The 16,625-nt window shown below is 40.8% G+C and overlaps 1 protein-coding gene across 2 annotated transcripts in view; it reads right to left on the bottom strand.

Moving 5' to 3' along the window:
* Nucleotides 1–1,056: 1,056 nt before the first annotated feature.
* Nucleotides 1,057–16,625, bottom strand: part of LOC100742491 — a 38,448-nt gene continuing 22,879 nt past the window's right edge. For both annotated transcript variants that reach the window (XM_033320316.1, XM_003484773.4), the window contains exons 5-7: nucleotides 12,478–12,607; nucleotides 9,937–10,035; nucleotides 1,057–4,760 (exon numbers count right to left, since the gene is read on the bottom strand). In XM_033320316.1, the coding sequence (XP_033176207.1) occupies nucleotides 4,735–4,760; nucleotides 9,937–10,035; nucleotides 12,478–12,607 (255 nt within the window). In that variant the 3' untranslated portion in view covers nucleotides 1,057–4,734. The remainder of the gene's footprint in view (nucleotides 4,761–9,936; nucleotides 10,036–12,477; nucleotides 12,608–16,625) is intronic.

Genomic DNA, 16,625 nt, shown 5'->3' on the forward strand with positions numbered 1-16,625 from the left:
CCGCCAAAAGTGTTTCGCGAAGCTACATACTTTCACCAGTTTATACTTGAAGCGGCACCTGTTAGCGAATACTACAGTGTTCCTCGAGATCGGTTGGATCGATACTGCACCTCGATGGTAAGAGAAAGGTAGGTGCCTCTTGGTTCTAGTCTCAGCTAATTCCATTCTGTACAGTATTTCAAATTATGTAAGTTTGAAGCTAGCTTCTGGTCCGTATTTCGTATTACTTAAGATCTAACCATCAGTTAACACGATTCTACTCTATATTTTATGCTACTCAAACTTGAAACTCTTCGTTTCAGCTAATTCCATTTTACATTGTATCTCACGTTACATTCAACTCCGTTCTACACTGTATTTCATAGTATTTAAGTTCGAAGCTATTGATCGTATTTAACATTGTCTTTGTCTCCATACTACATTGTCTTTCATGTTACTTAACAATTAGATTCATCGATAAAAAAAAAATCAATGGAATGGGTACATTATTTCCAAATCGCCAGAGCCTATTTTCACGATCTGCTTCGTCACACTTCACTAATCCTTCGATCAATTACCTATTGTCTCTCAAACGATATTCTTTCGCAAATAATAATTCACCTAACTCTTGAAAAAACACAAAGTCATAACGAAGAAAATTCTATTTTGATCTGGAGGATAATGGAAAATCTGCAGGTTTCGCTAAAAAGAGAAACATTAGCAGAAATCTGCCAAAAAATCGCGAGAATATTGTCACAGAGGCATTCCATCGTAGTGGTACATCAATAATTTCCTTAGCCGCATGATATTTCCCGCGGCGCGACGCTTTCCACGCTCTGCTAACTGTATGCGATATCGATTCGCCGAGCCACGTGCAACTTCGTTATGTAATAACAGACAAGTTATTAATTAGTCAACGAGTTGGACGCGATAATCCGTAACCATTCCTCACGAGGGTGTCCCGAAAGTGGTCTCGTTCGCTGATATCTTAAAAGTGGTCGAACCAGCTTCTCCTTCCCCGGCATACATATATATCTCGCAATATGAGCACATTTTTCCTTAAGAATCGCTACCAGGTCGGGAAGAAAGTTTCGCTTGTTTATTTTACAAGGAAACCAGTTTACATAGGCAGGGAAGTATGGCGCAACAGCGTGAGTAGAATCTAGTTAATAGTCAGTTGAATAAATATTCATAGTCCTTTACGTAATAGAATGTTTACTTTTTCTTTCCTTGACGCTAGATTTCCTTCTTATGGAGGCGTAAACAGCAAAACTAGCGCAAAAACTAGAGTAGTATACCGTGAAAAAAATTATGTCTCTCGTTTTCACCTTACTAATGGCACACAAAGTGTTACTTGAACTCTTACTATACACTCTGTAGAAAACTTTTCTGCTTGTTCGTTCGCAGACGCTTTCAAATTCGTTCGAAACTTTGTCGATAGGATCTTGGCAAATACAATCGTATAGTCGTATCTTACCGTAATGCTAATGAAATTTCAAAATGTTTTGTATAGTACACTCGTAAAATGTTTCGATAAATGTTCAAAGAGCTATTGTACCTTGTATGTTAGTTGGAAATAACTTTATGCTCCCGTGGCTTTGCGAGGTAGATGTGACGGAGCAAGTCGACCCAAACTCTAAACGTAATTTCGTGTGGCGAACCGCGGCGTGATGTCCCGAGAACCGGCGAATAATCCGATCATCGAAGTTTCAGCCGGGCCAAACAGCCGGTTTACAGTTTACTTATTCGCTGGGCTTCCGATAAATTCGTTTCATGGGAAACCAGTGAAATGCAGGCTGGCCACGATAATCGATAGGCTGTTTGCTCGACGGGCTGGAAGCTCGCGATACCGATTGACGAACAGGGCAAAAGTAGTTCTTTGGTGACATAACGTGACTGCGATCCATGGAAAGTCTAGGCCGCCTATGTTTCGTGTTCGAACAGCTCCAACAGCTCGTCGAATTATGTGGGTTTATAGTCGAGACACGAATCGCCGACTGTGATTGGGAATTGTTGCTTTCCCTCATGGTCCGCGCACGTATCTTCTATTATTACCTTCTCTTTTTCTTCGTATCCTCGTGCTCACCGCTACCTAATGCAATTGCTTTAATTCCATGTAATTGTATCGATTTTGCTTCCGGTTTACTACACACGCTTTCTTCCGTGTGATTGCCTTCGCATCGATCATTACGTGCATGCTCATTGTGACGTAAGAATATGTAGAGAATGTTCAATGAAGAAATACAATCGTAAAAATCGTTACGGTAGAATCGAACAACAAAAACGGATATAGACGGATATTCGATGAAAAAAAAACTTAAGTAACCATGATTCGTGTACAATGTAAATTTCTTCTCTACTTTCATCGATATAATGTTATACGTCGGTAGAAACTGCGATCTTTATCGTGCAAGTTCCATCCAGTCGCTCTTAGTCGGTAAGTAGATAAGGACAGCGTTGGTCAGACAGGAAAATTCCGCGTGTTTCTCCGAGAGAGAGAGAAGACATTCGTAATTAAGACTGTGGCGTGTCTAGGCAAGTAAATTGGAACCACGGCAAATCTTAATGATCTAATGGACGCCTCGTTAATCATTCATGGGGGAAAAAGAAGGAAAAGGGGAGATTAACTGCGCTGACTCAGCCATTAGCTTCCTGGGAGGCGTGCAGAATGCTGTTGATTCTTCGTTCCCCGCGGGATGGAACGACGCATTAACGTTCTCCGCACGCTTTTGCATATCCTGCTAAGCCGTCTAATTCTTGACTAGATGCTCACCTTGTCGACAAACTTGGATATACTCGTCGAGAATCAATCTTGTTTTACGATTTCATCGATCGGGTGTCGTCGATGTTACCAGATCATAAATTAAGCAGGAAACCACCGACATGCCGAAGCGCGAGCTTCTCTGCAGTTTTATATAAACTTTGTCGATTTCTTGAAATCTTCCGTATCACCGTTATAAGAGTCAATTACACACATAGTATCGTGTTTATAGTGCACTCCTACGATCTCGTAACAAACTTTTCATCACGTCGGTATACGAACAGGCGCTGAAGCGGTACGAGATCGCACGATTTCGCGGCTTAATTTCCCATGCATGCTTCATCCATCGCTGCGCCGAGCTACGAAGATAGTGGCCGTGTTGCGCGTAATTACGTTAACGAGACCATCTTTGCGAATCGGACTCGATAATCAGAGCTAATTACTCCGTGGTAAAGGAATTCTCGTTGCACGTGTCTCGTTATCGTCAGATGCCGTTTCACCGCGAATCGACCGGGAACCGTGTTACGACGCGAATCTCGCAAGTGTCGATCGTCTTCTCAGCCTACTTCTTATTATAACTTTTCTTAATTGTTATACACGTTGTATACAGATAAGTAGTACTCGCTTACTATTCTACTGGGATAAGTAATCGCTCTCAAAGTTAAGCTAATGTTAATAAGATTTCAAAGCGTTTTATACAACACAGATGATATTGACATCGAAATTTTCTATCATAAGCGTTCAAATACTTTCGCAAACCACTGTATATTCTCATTGTTACGGCATAATATTCACCAGGATATGTTCTTGTTAACAACAAAATAATTTTATTGGACCAAGAATTATGTACAGTTCTATGTACATAAGATTATGCTTATTAACCGTGACTGGTGGTCGAACCAGATTGGCCTGTGATCGATGAACGGTATTCCGAGTCGACGGAACAATCCGCAATTTTCCCGCCCATGCATCGCGTGCCGGTTACATGCCTCGCGCATTTCGATTTCAAGTGCAGCCTATGACTAAGCCGAGCTACGGCCGACAATCGGTCGATCGATCGAGATGTGACGTAATAAAGCGAGGCAGGCATGCGTGCACCGCGACAGCACGTTTGAGAAATCGCGTAGGCCAAATCCTGGAAACAACTCGATCGCCTTGTGTATCGTGTATTAAAATCGATACGGAACAGCTTTACAAGGAAGTTACGTATATTTACGACGCTAATTTCACGCGTCTTTTAAGGGGCTACTTTGCATGCGCTCATGGAATGATTGATGTTTGCCTTCTCGATTTCTATCTGCTTTGTTTATGTACAGGAAATTGAGTAGGGGCTGCAATCTCGACGACGACGAACGATAAATGTTTGAAGCGTAAACTGCGTTTCTACATCGATAAAGATACGCGACTTTTAGCGAACGATTCTAGATATTATACTTTTATTATATTAACAACCGGGGAATCTCCATTACATATTAAGAAGAAGGTTAAAGTAGATTTACTTTAAACGTAATTTCATCGAATTATTGTAATATTCCTATTCTATTAAATACTTTACTTTTATGTCACCCTTCCAGCAAAGAATTCTGTTCTGACAATATATATATTTGACCGCAGTTAATATTCTATGAGCTTTTATCGCGAAGCAAAATTTTGAATTAAATAATTGAGATTCCACTGTTGTGAATTGCTACAGTGACGCTGTTTGTATAACGATACATTAGTTTAAGATATGTACTTCTTTGTACAAATACTGCTAAGGATACTCCTGAGTATCGTTGGAAACACGTTTAGAAACTCTTTAGGCAGTATAAAAATAATTAAAGTATACAATATAATACAAAATTGGACGCAGGATTATTTGTTCCTAAATTATTCCTTGTCACGGATTCGTCAATTTCTTGAGAACTCCTTGCCATACCACTTCCTCGTTAATGATGACACAGTAATCACGAATCTCTCGATATTTTTACCTCCATTACCTCCTTTATCCATCGTTAATAGTAAAAGTACCTGTAGAAAGCTGCAACAAAATATAAAAAATAATCTTACTCAGCTTTTGGAAATATCGAATCGCTACCAATCACCATAACCATACATTATCCTTTCAAACATACGTTTCTAAACCCCGTGAAATTTTCAAATTCATTTTCTCTCCTTTCAAATTAAATTCACCATATCAAACTCGATCTTTCCGGACAAAATTCTTCGCTTTCTCTTTTCTCAAATTTAACTCCACGCTTCGCTAAATATTCATTCTACATATTTGTAAACTTTCTTTCCATAGATAGACATTGAGACGATATTTCATTGCTTTAAACAATGCACGCTACCAGTTATGAATAGGTATCACGAGACAAATCTCATTATGTAGCAAAGGTGTTACGTTCTTGGTTTTCTAGTTCAACACCGCTCTTTCAACAGTCGTTCAATCCTGCATATTCCTGCAATTCCTGCGAAACAGGGTGCTTATCGTCGAGGCGGCAAAGTTCGAGATGCTGCGATTTTCACGAAGGATCGCGCGGCTAACCGGCAGAGCCTCGTTTCCGCGAGTAATCGCTGGGACACCTGACCACCGGTAATGAGAAGTCAGGCCCGGGACCACTTCAAAGCTGCTAATTACAAGACCCTCGTCACCCAAGCCACCCTACCTCATCCACATCCGATATTCTCTCTCCCTTTGACTGTTAAGTGCTCGCTTTTCTGTCCGTTGGCTTCAGTACTGGGCCGACCGCGGCGCTGACAATAAAGTTAACCAAGAGGGAGACGGCAGTGGGATCCATTAGGCAGTCGAAGGGGCGTCATGCTACGCGTAAATTTAGGCCCCCTCAGAGTGGAACAGACTAGAGAAGAGTACTCGTACCAAGCAAGGGTTGCTTTTCGACGATGCGGTCTTTTTCCGGTTCGCATTGATTGAATTTTGAAAAGATTTTAACTTCGCAGTGGTGCTTGATGCATTGCGTCTGGAGAATAGTGGAGAAATCGTAGAAGTCATGTCTGCGGTTCAAGTTTAACGATCGATTCGAGTTACGGGGCAACACGTGCACCGAAGAGTCTCGTTTCCCTTTCTCTTTCCGACACGACGACACCATCAATTCTCGATCACAGACGTTCAGAGGGCAGAGGGAAGTCGATCGAACTTTCACTGGCAGCCGGTCGTTCGCGAAACTATATCATTAACACCTAAATCGCGCTCGACTCAAGTAGCTCCCCGTGTCCCGGGAATTTGTCCCCGATTTCCACCCCGTAATTACCTCCTTTCCGCACGATTATTCCGCGCGAAAAGGCGGACCAGGCCGATATCGCGGCCCGTTAAAAGCTCGACGAGAGACGGTAGCATCGTTAGAACTTTGCAGAATAACGCGCAGACAACATCGGAATGGACGATCTCCATATTAACGACCCACCTTCGTCGCTGAGCATTAACGAAAACGAGGCCTGGCCTGGCTGTTTCGCGCGGTTGAATTAAATTATGCTTTGCCCTACTTATCTCACTGCTAGCGAATCTTTCGAGTTATCTCGATGCCGCACGACGAATCTCCAGGCAATCATGGTACGAAACTTTTAACACGTTTTCTTGACATTAAAGCGCCACGACGGTAATCGTCGCCAGCTTCAGAACAGATGTTTTGGCATCGTAGAAGATAATTTGATAGGTTTCGAAAAAAAGTTCTAATCTTGTAAATCAACCACTTTCTTTGTGATAATCTTACGTAGTCGCGGACAGAATTCGTGGTTTGTTGGATGAAATCGAAAGTCTATTGGTACAACAGGTGTCTGAAACCTTGAATGTACAAAATCAATTACCCTTCGGTATTAAATAAATAGGAGAATGAAACCAAAGCTGAAAGCGTCTAAACGGACGGCACGAACTCGTTGAACGTTCTAATACTAACTGCGTATTGCTGTCTGAGATAAGATCGGTAATTAAATTCTGGAGTTCCATTAGAGAGAAGTACGAGTATATTTTATATATCTGCAATTATGTAAGGTAGGTAGTTTACACTACCACGCTTTTCAATAAACTTTCATTAACCGAGTAAATATTTGCGATTATATTGCAGGCAAAGGTGCGCATAGTTCTTTAAGTGGTCCGTTCGGTAATTCGATTAACTGTTATTGCTCATAATGACAGCGTATGAAAGTCGCGCAACGATTCGTGAAACTGTTTGCACACCGATCGAACCTGTCTCGCGAGTAGACTGCATGCTCGTAAAATTGTACCCATTACACATTCACAACGGATTAAATAACAACTCGTTACGATTACTGGAAATCGTATTACGAGTCTACTTTAATGAACGAATTAAATATCAGCTTCGTTCGCAGCGTTGAGTCGCGATAAAGAAAACGGCGAAAGCCTAGCAACGACCAATTGCGCCTGTTTACGATTATAAAATTCAAAATTGCCTTCGTTACGCGACTGGTTAACACTTTCAGGGTTGCGTTCGACCACTGAAAAATGCAAATCGAATTTCTATTCCGAAGAACGATGCTATTCTCTCATATAATCAAAACAATTTGCTTTTTTCTAAATTGGCTTTTTTTTTAACAACCCAAGTTTTACGATTTCCATTGTTACAGGAGAAACTTTCTGATCTTTGAAATCCCCGAAGAACGTTTCAATTCTACTGTTAAATTCATCGACACGGTTGTTAAATTTACAGATGCGGAAAAATATTTTACAATCTATCGCATGAAAGAGAAACCGTAATTTATCAATTCTTGATGAAAATACGGCAGCCGCTAAAGACAGCTACGTTTGAAACTTTATAGCCATCGTAGTGTTAAGAAAAGAAAGCTTAAAACCGCGAACTTGACCGTGAGACGAAGAATCGGGAAGTCGAGGAACATTGATCCGAGTGGAGGTACAATTTCCAGCGTGACACTAAAAGCGACGACCTTGTCGTTGACCCGGCTGACCTCGTAACACCTGTTACGCCTCGCGAAGTACCACAGCCGAGGTTACGCGTAAACGAGTTTAAGTCACGAGGCCAACGAAACCACTTTCACTGACTCCCCGTCACGCTGTTCTTTAAGTGAATCCCAAGGCCTGACTCCTCTTCGAGGAAACCGGTATTCTCTTCCTCTTCCTCTCTCTCTCTCTTACTCTTTCTCTTGTTCTCTGCCCAACGACGAAGATCGCCAATGGCGGGCGCGGCACGATTTCGATAATGAAGGACGAGAGGAGATTTTTATTCGTTCACGTAACTTCTGCCGGGAGAATCAACCAGAGAAACAGCGAGAGAGAGAGAGAGAGAGAGGGGGGGGCGGGGAGGAATCCCGGCGACTTAATCCTGGAAGAGGCAGCCCTCGGTGCTTCCATTTGCGCGTGGATTACTCCGTGATGTGATTTATGCGAGAACCGAATCGGTATTTTCTGCGAAAATATCGCCGTCAGCCTCGGGGATTTTAGGGGTGGCTTGTTTGTTTCCTAGGTTCGATTCATAAGGAGGAAGATTTTTTCCTTTCCTTAAGAGGGTGCAAAACCCTGACAAGTTCAAAATACCGAGTTTTTATATTTATTAATTCTTTTTAAATTCCAAGTGCGTAAAATATTTTGTCGACGCGGCCTATTAAATAACCTAATAATCGATCTTCTGGATATAGGAAATAACTTTTTCGTTTTGTAACACTTTTCCTTTAAGACGATCGAAAGTGAAACAAAATGTTACATGAATATTATCTGAAAAAGATCTGGATTTATCATTCCGTAATTATCAGACCGTAACATACGTTCGTCCCGGTTTCTGAGTTGCTATAGTAAATACAAAAACGGGACACGGATTTACGTTACAACCCAATACTTACCTAAAACAATTCTCAAACTCTATCTTCAAATTCTAAAATTAATGCTAGACTAAGCTTACCTGTACGTCACCATTCTACGTGCCAACTTCTATGTCTTATTTACAAAATGTTAGTAGAATTTCGTACGTTAAGACGCACTTTCAAATTGGACAAGTGTCGGGTGTACTAATTAGCACCAACTAGCACAAACAATATCTATTGTATTAGTAATATATGACTGTATGAGAAACTCTTGGGTTAGTGCAGGAAGAAGAGTCTTGTGTTTCCATATTTACAAGTTTCGTGTGACTCGAGAAATTTGCATAATATTGGAATTGATGCTTCGAAGGTTAGATGTTCGTTTATATATTACCATCTTCCGCGTTTTAACGCAGTGTTTAACATTTATAAAAGGTCAGGGAGGAGGGACGTCGACCTTTGAGTAGTTCACGATCACGAACGAGATGGAACGCCTTTCACGGAAGCGGCCAAGGATTGCAAACGTATTCTCTATATATTGAATTGAGAATATTCAATGATATTCGGTGTAACTTTCGAGCTCTTCAACATCACGTAGGTTATTTAAAAGTGACGAAGTAGAGTAGGTAAGTGTTACGAAGATTACTAGATTGCGGATGTTTGTGCACTTATCAAAAATTTAACCCTGCTACATACTTTCTGCCATTTTCAATCCATTTTTTTTTTTGTCCAACGTTATATGACAAGTTTGAACAAAATATGAGAAAATTCTTGTTTTAATATTACATCGAACGTGTTCTTAAAATGTTACAAACTTTTTTGTTTGGCAAAGTAAAAACATCACACAGTTTGCAATATAAAAACTCGACGATCGCAGCAGGAATAAGTAAGAACCGAGAAAACAGTACTCCGTCTAAGTTCAATTTCTTTAGTGGCGCTCGAAAGAAATGTGAACTAGAATAAACAATCGCAATCTAGAGATTACAGTATTGTTACCGTAATGAATGTGAGTCGTTTAATGAACAGCATGATGAAACGATTCCAATGAATTGACACAGTCGGCACGTGTCAATGAACACAAGTATCATCGTGTCTCCCTTCAGTCACGCCCTAATTACATGATGTAATCGATCATTCATACTCAATGAAAGAGATCTTCATGCAGCATGAGGACATGTTGAAGTAAACGAAGGAAAAGGCTGGGTTATCCGACGTGTGTGACAACAAATAAATAGTGTTTTATTCACAAGTTAGGTGCACAAGGACGGCGACAAGTGCTCGGGGTTAGTTTCACCCCCAAAAGTTACTGCTCGCCGCGAGGGGGGTCTTTGGTGAAGGTCTGAATTTTAAGAGCAGAATCGTTGCCATTCTCTGCTTCTGCGTCACGAAAGCGATTTCATTTTCCCTTCAGAATCCAATCGACGATTTACCTTGGTTGGGTGGCACGAATCCGTATCCGCTCGCGCCTACTATCACTCCGCTTGTGTCCGCGCTATTTGGCGGGGGACCCGGAGGGAACAGCACTGGACCTGAACGAAAAATCATCCTTGTTAAAAATGTTGAAAGTAGTTGCAAACTCTCAATTATTTAACCCTGATCCGGTTTTCGAACGTGTTCTATCTCAAACTCGCGTTAGTTTCAATCGCGAAAGAAATTTCTAACGTTTTTAGAAAGTTATTGCCATACAATTGCAACAAGAAATCGCGCATTAATTCTTGTATATTTTCCTCAAATTGAAAACATTTTCCAACGATAGAAAAATACGATACGATCGGAAATTATCCAAAGAACGTCTGTTAAGAGGAAAGTTGGCACCAAATTATTACATTACAGTAAACTATAACTTCTACAAGAACTGTCCGATCCATTAACGTGTCTTATCTCCAACGCAGTGTCAATTTCTACAGCTTTTCAATTATCCTCGACTGATTATTAATCTACCTCTTGCACGTTTCACAGTATGCAAAACTGACTACTGCGCGAAGCCTGAAGCCGTCACTCATCAAACTGTACGTTCAATCATTTCGACGCTCGCCGTTTCCTTGTCCGTCGGCTCGAATCCACAGGAATTTCAATGAGACACGATATCTTAGTTTCAATTCCATTCCCACGAATGCAGCGATTATGAAAAATCATAAACACGCTTTAAGTGAGCTCGTTAGATGCCTGTCAAACCGTGACTCGCGATTATTCGAGCTACCAGTCAATGAAATTACACAGCTGTATATTTTCAATGAAATTTTTGAACTATCAATCGCTGATTTTGGTGAAACTTTTAGAATATATTCTGAAAGATATTTGATCTATATATTTTTTATCTGTAATCGTCTACATGTAGGTTTTTATCTCACATTTAAAATTTTTAAGATGACTGTCGAAGTTCACAGTTAGAAATTAGAAGAACTACAAATTCAATTATAAAATACAGAAATGGCTGTATTTATTGAGAATAAACAAGTCGAAAACCACTTAAGGAATCGTTTCGAGATTACGGAATTCTTTGCGTAATCTGTGATCCGGCCTTCACGGCTTCTGTAAGTCTTTCTCTTGTATCGCTATGATATTTCGTTTCTTTGACGGCATTTGGTCTAGTTTAAATCGATTGTTCGATCACGATCAGAAGCAGAAATATGAATCACGTTTCACAATGTTCATGTACAATAATTCTCCGCGACCTTTTTGATGGCATCACGGGAATTTAAATTATAGTATACAGTAAGACGATGTATATTGTCATCTATAAACTTCGTTATTTTCTCGGTAACAAGTTATCAAGGAAAGCCAGTGGAAATCTGCCTGAATGAGGAAGTGATTTGCGTGAATGATTATTAATCGATGCCAATACGAGATAATGGTTTCTGCTAATGTACAGCGTGGAAATAGCGTGCAACAAACTCTGCGATGCTTATCGCGCCGCGAGAAACTGTTACGAAATTGCGACGCTCAGTGGCAAACACCTGATCAATTGTTCCGGTTAATTAAGAGAGGCTAACGAACTGATCAAAGCTACTATGTACTCGCCATACTTCTATCTATGCTTCGCTAATGAGCCGAGCTCTTTACGCAGTCGGCTTACTTTTTCTCATAATCTAGTTAGTTCCAGTCTCCATGCACAACAACGTAGACTTGTGTTTGAAGAATTCTGGAAGGAAGAAAAAATTGTTATCTAATACTCGGTCGCTATAAAACGACCAGTTTCAGTACGATTCAGCGCACTGTTAGCAGCACTTTGGCGAGACTGAACTTGGCACCCATTCCGTGCGTAAACGCGCCGCGTTCCATTCGACTGCAAGGATCGCGTATCCTGGTTAAGCGTGCATTGGGCTCACACACATGGCGTAGGCAAATGTCACAGCTGCAATGTTGACCTTAGAATACGAATAGGCGACGAGAGGCCTCATTATCGCGACGAACGACGCTCTATCCGTCAATCGTAAATTGCAAGATTTCACGCTGATGGACGTGAGATACCATAAAGTTTCTAAAATTGATTGACCAAGTTTGAAATAACACGATGATTCACGACAGCTTGTAGAAATCGATCGAGAAACTGACTGGAACATATACGACCACTTTCCTTTTACCCGAAACGAATTATTCTAATCACGAGCCATTGCTAGTTTAACTGAACGTCCATAAACCTGAACTGGTAAACGCAACGCGCTCGATATCGATCAGACTATCGCGATTAGTTCCCTCTTCCGCTATTGATCGTAATTTCTGTGCTTGCTTTCGAACCTTCGGAATCTCGTTTAGTAGCAGCGTCACGCTTCGTCGGAAACATGGACAGCGGATATGGAATTGACCGCGAGTTCACGAATCGATGCTTCGTACTCGTGGCGAAAATTATGATCGACAGGGTTCGAGTTGGAATTGGAATCAAGACCCGAGTCGAATTGATCGAATTGATTGAAAGGTAGTATATCGAGAACATGAGAAGGGTTCCGAGGATAAAGAATTAACATACTTACCTCTGTTCGATCGTGGATCTCGCATTACCGCTGATTGCCTCAGGTAAGGCCCGAATCCTGCGAACAGCTGACTGTAGTCCTGGGACGAAGCCACTGCCAGGCTCATTAAAACCAAGGTCAGCAGAATTGTCTGAAATAAACAGATTGATTCAATACGTGCTTCATGTTTTATTTGAATTTTTTCACTGCCAGACAAATTATTACATTCTCGAATCTGCTTTCGCCGTTTCTCAATCTTCGTGTAAAAAGTTGAAAGTCTCACGAAAAAAATACGCCATAAATAAAAATGGAAATTCTCGCAATCAGTTTTAATCAAGTCTCTAGAGGCGATTGCAACGATTCGACGAGAATATTGGCTCTAAGCTGGTTCCAATATCGGAAGCTGCTTCGCTATTAACGTCGCGAATTCTACTATACAACGGAGAACGGTCAACGAGACTCGAAAGTTTCGTTAAACGATCTGAAAACGCGCCTAACCGCAGAATGGTAACCTCGTTCGGATGATTTATGATCGAGAAAAGTCTTATATAGAGTTGAAAGCACATGACAATTTTTACGAGCGTTAACAATGCAGCAGAATTTATGGGACAATAGCCGCGGAATAAAATCACCATCCTGACAGATTGTATACAGGTTGCCTATTCAACGTTTCCATCCGATCTAAAGTCACCCGACTTCCTTAGCATTCACTATTAAACGATAAGGTATGACTAAAGTGTTACTTGATAAATTAACTAGGACAAATTATGGAGAATGTTGAGGGCAAATGGCAATACGGTGCCACTTTACCGCGAACTGTTCCATTCGACTCTGATGAATTGCAATGGTTTTATTTTTAATTGATTTGTTTGCCTCGTAGATAACTATTTCTGTTACGTGCTCGTAGGTATTTATGGCATTTAGAGTGGAAAGAATTCCAGAAATAGATTATGTTCGAGATTTATGGAACATCGTAAATTTAGACTCCTATCTCAATTAAGGTATTGTTCTAGCATGGAATTTGCAAAAAATCGATTTCTGTTGGCACTTTATGAGAGTATAGGTTATCGAAACGGTTAAAACGACGTTCTAGACTACAGTACAGTCCCTTAAAAAACAGCAGCAATAGCACTTCCGTTTCCATCGACTATGTAACACAAGTGAGATGTTAATTACTCTTTCGACAGAACATTTCAATCTCGCAACAGGTTTCTGCTTCTCGATCGTGGTTCCCGCAAAAAGCCATAAATATTCCCAAGGTGTTATCACTTAACGAGGAATCGTGTGCCCGAAAGAAATCTTAAAAAGGAAATACACAGTGTCGTGAAAGTGACGTAAACTCTCTGTGAATCGCCGATTCGGAAATAGAAGAAACACCTTCTCTCTTGAAAACAAGCGTGGAGGAAGGTGTTTTGTATCATCTGACAAATGACGATCTTCTCGCTTTTCATCGAGTCTTACGTAAAATCTGACGAAATCATTACTCGACTTTACAGTTCGCTCGACGAGGATTCCATCGACGTTACGGGCTTGGGAACGTCGGTTAATGCTATCGAACAATTGCTCACTCGATCATGGCTGATTATTTAAAGTTTAAATGAACGTGAGCACGCTCATTCTTCTATCGACTTTCTGTATCGAAAGCAAGGTGAGCAGCGTGACACGTCATTGCCTCGCGATTTCTTTCTTAACGTCTAGCACAATGTCAAGGCGATTAATTGTTGCTCCGTTATGAGAACTCCGGTCTACGATACATCACAGTAAATAGTTTCCAACTGAGAATTCCCAATGTATTAGACTGGTGAGAAAATAACGTCGGTGTTTGATCGTAGTAAGAAAAGCCTCGAATGGCTCGTATTTTATTTTGTGTTATCATTTTCCTACTAATCCGATACTTCAAATCCTAAAATCAGCGATTGCAAAATGTCGCTTAGATGGAATCGCTCGATCTAACATAATCTGGTGAGACGTTACGTTGATTTACCAACGAGATACTCTATGACGAGGATAGTGTTACGCCACGCTGGGTTTTCTTGTCACAACTTTCAACGGGGTTGATTGAAACGAGAAAAGAGAAAGACAGTTTAATGATATAGTCTCGCAAACTGCCAGAAGTCGAGTTGATTGGCATCGGTTCTAATTAGCCATAGCTGCCTGCATGAATAAATCCGCCATAATTACGCTGCTGAAACCGAACGGTGAGAAAAATGCGACAAGTCGTTTCTCAAATACCGATACTACCTCCAGTTTTCTTCAAGCCCATCTTCTTCTGTCAAAAAGTGAAAAAATCCCATTTTAAAACGAGAGATCACATAAAATGCTTCATATGTCGATGAAGGTATGAAAATCTCAAGGTGTATGAAGATCGTTATGTATGTTCGTTCAGAAGAACGAGAGGAATAGAAAAGCAAGGTCGAGGTAACACGGCGAACGCGAATACCTACACGTATCTGATTATCGAGTGGCTACTACAGAATGTTTCAGAATATGATTTTATTCAAACGTAACACCTTGGAAGTGCAATTAAACGACGAAGAATACAGAACGCCTACATACTTTAAGCCTGCTACGATCCTCAAACTTTTATATCCGAATCTCACTCTTGTTTCAACAAACAAAATATCTTGTAATATATTAAGACAAATTGCAGTGTAAGATGGAAATACAAATTCATGACTCAAGAGATTTTCCTGGTTCTCTTTGAACTAAAATACTTTTTATAATCTAACTTTTGTAACTCTTAGACAGACAAGTTAACCCAATTTGTTCTTCAGGCGAGAGAAACGACATTGAAGAGGCACCTTAAACATGGAAGAGAGCGATTTTAAAGGAATTCTGCTGGAAAAGTCACGCGCGTTCTATCGTAGGTACAGAGGCACGAGGTCGCCCACAAACCACGGCACACATGTTCGTACACCGTGACGATAGATCACGCCGCTGTGATATCTAAGGCAACGCGCGTCGATGATCACGAGAACTGCACGTAGCGCACGGTGGCTACTCGAACGAGCGCGGGGCGATGTAATTTATGCTTTGCATTCGTTGCGAAATAATCGTAAACATATTGCATATTTGTCGGGGTGAAGCGGCGCACGAAATGCAGAGGAAAACCAGGAATCGGAGGTAATCAGAAAATCTGCGTCGAGTTTTCCACGCGTGAATTAATCAACATTCGTGCCGCTGATTGTATAAGCGGCCTAAATCGAAGACTTAATTTTGCGCTGCATCTATTTACAGTACGATAATCTGAAATCATCTTCGCAAAGTGGTGGAAATTTAACCGTAGAATTGAGTTAGCTGTTTCGTCGTTAAACAGAATTCGGTTCACGCGTCAAGCACAAAGCTTTAAATACGTATCCCGGAATGAAAAATATATGACTTACGGGTGATAGTATTAGCCTTTCAGGAAAAGTATACCACTGACTCTACAAATATTTTCGTGGGTGTAATTCACCTAATCTTGTAATTAGTTTGACATTTTTTATACGCAATTTGAAAGTTTGTGAAACACTAGTGCTTTACTACACAATGTACCAATGTACACTTACACGAGTTCTCTCCAACTCTTGAAGCAATAGATTTATCAACCTGCGACTATTTCCAGGAAGAATAACAGTTTCCTTTCTCCTCGATGATCAATAAAAGACCGGGTCGACCCGTTTCATTATTTTCTCTCTAATTCGCCCGCGGTCTGCGAGTTTTGCTCGTTCTCCGGTATCTCACACCTTACGACATCCTTCGTACAGAGCGCGATTCATCACAAAATGTCGAACACAATTTGTTCTCGCGTTGCCTGATCGATAAGCATCGCTGTAGATCTAACTGAGCGTATCATTAAATCAATGTAATGGTTACTTTCCCTGATATCTACCGTTTTGATACGATGTTACGTGTCGGATCAAACGACTTTGATTGACAAAATAGCTCTATTTTATCCAAACTGACTAGACCCGAAGAGTATTTACGATAGATTTTATAAGCCATTTTTCAGAAAGCTCCTTAATTCATTCCGTAACATTATCTACCAACAAATTTCACGATCATTCGATCGCAATCGATATCGAATTGAACACGAGGCGAAAGGGACAATGCTTCGAGTGAAATCCAGTCTCTTGTCAAAACAATGATCTCTCGATTGTCACAAACACAAACAGACCGCGTCTCGAGTT

Source organism: Bombus impatiens, unplaced genomic scaffold (assembly GCF_000188095.3).
Source record: "Bombus impatiens unplaced genomic scaffold, BIMP_2.2 scf_0020, whole genome shotgun sequence".
NCBI lineage: Eukaryota > Metazoa > Arthropoda > Insecta > Hymenoptera > Apidae > Bombus > Bombus impatiens.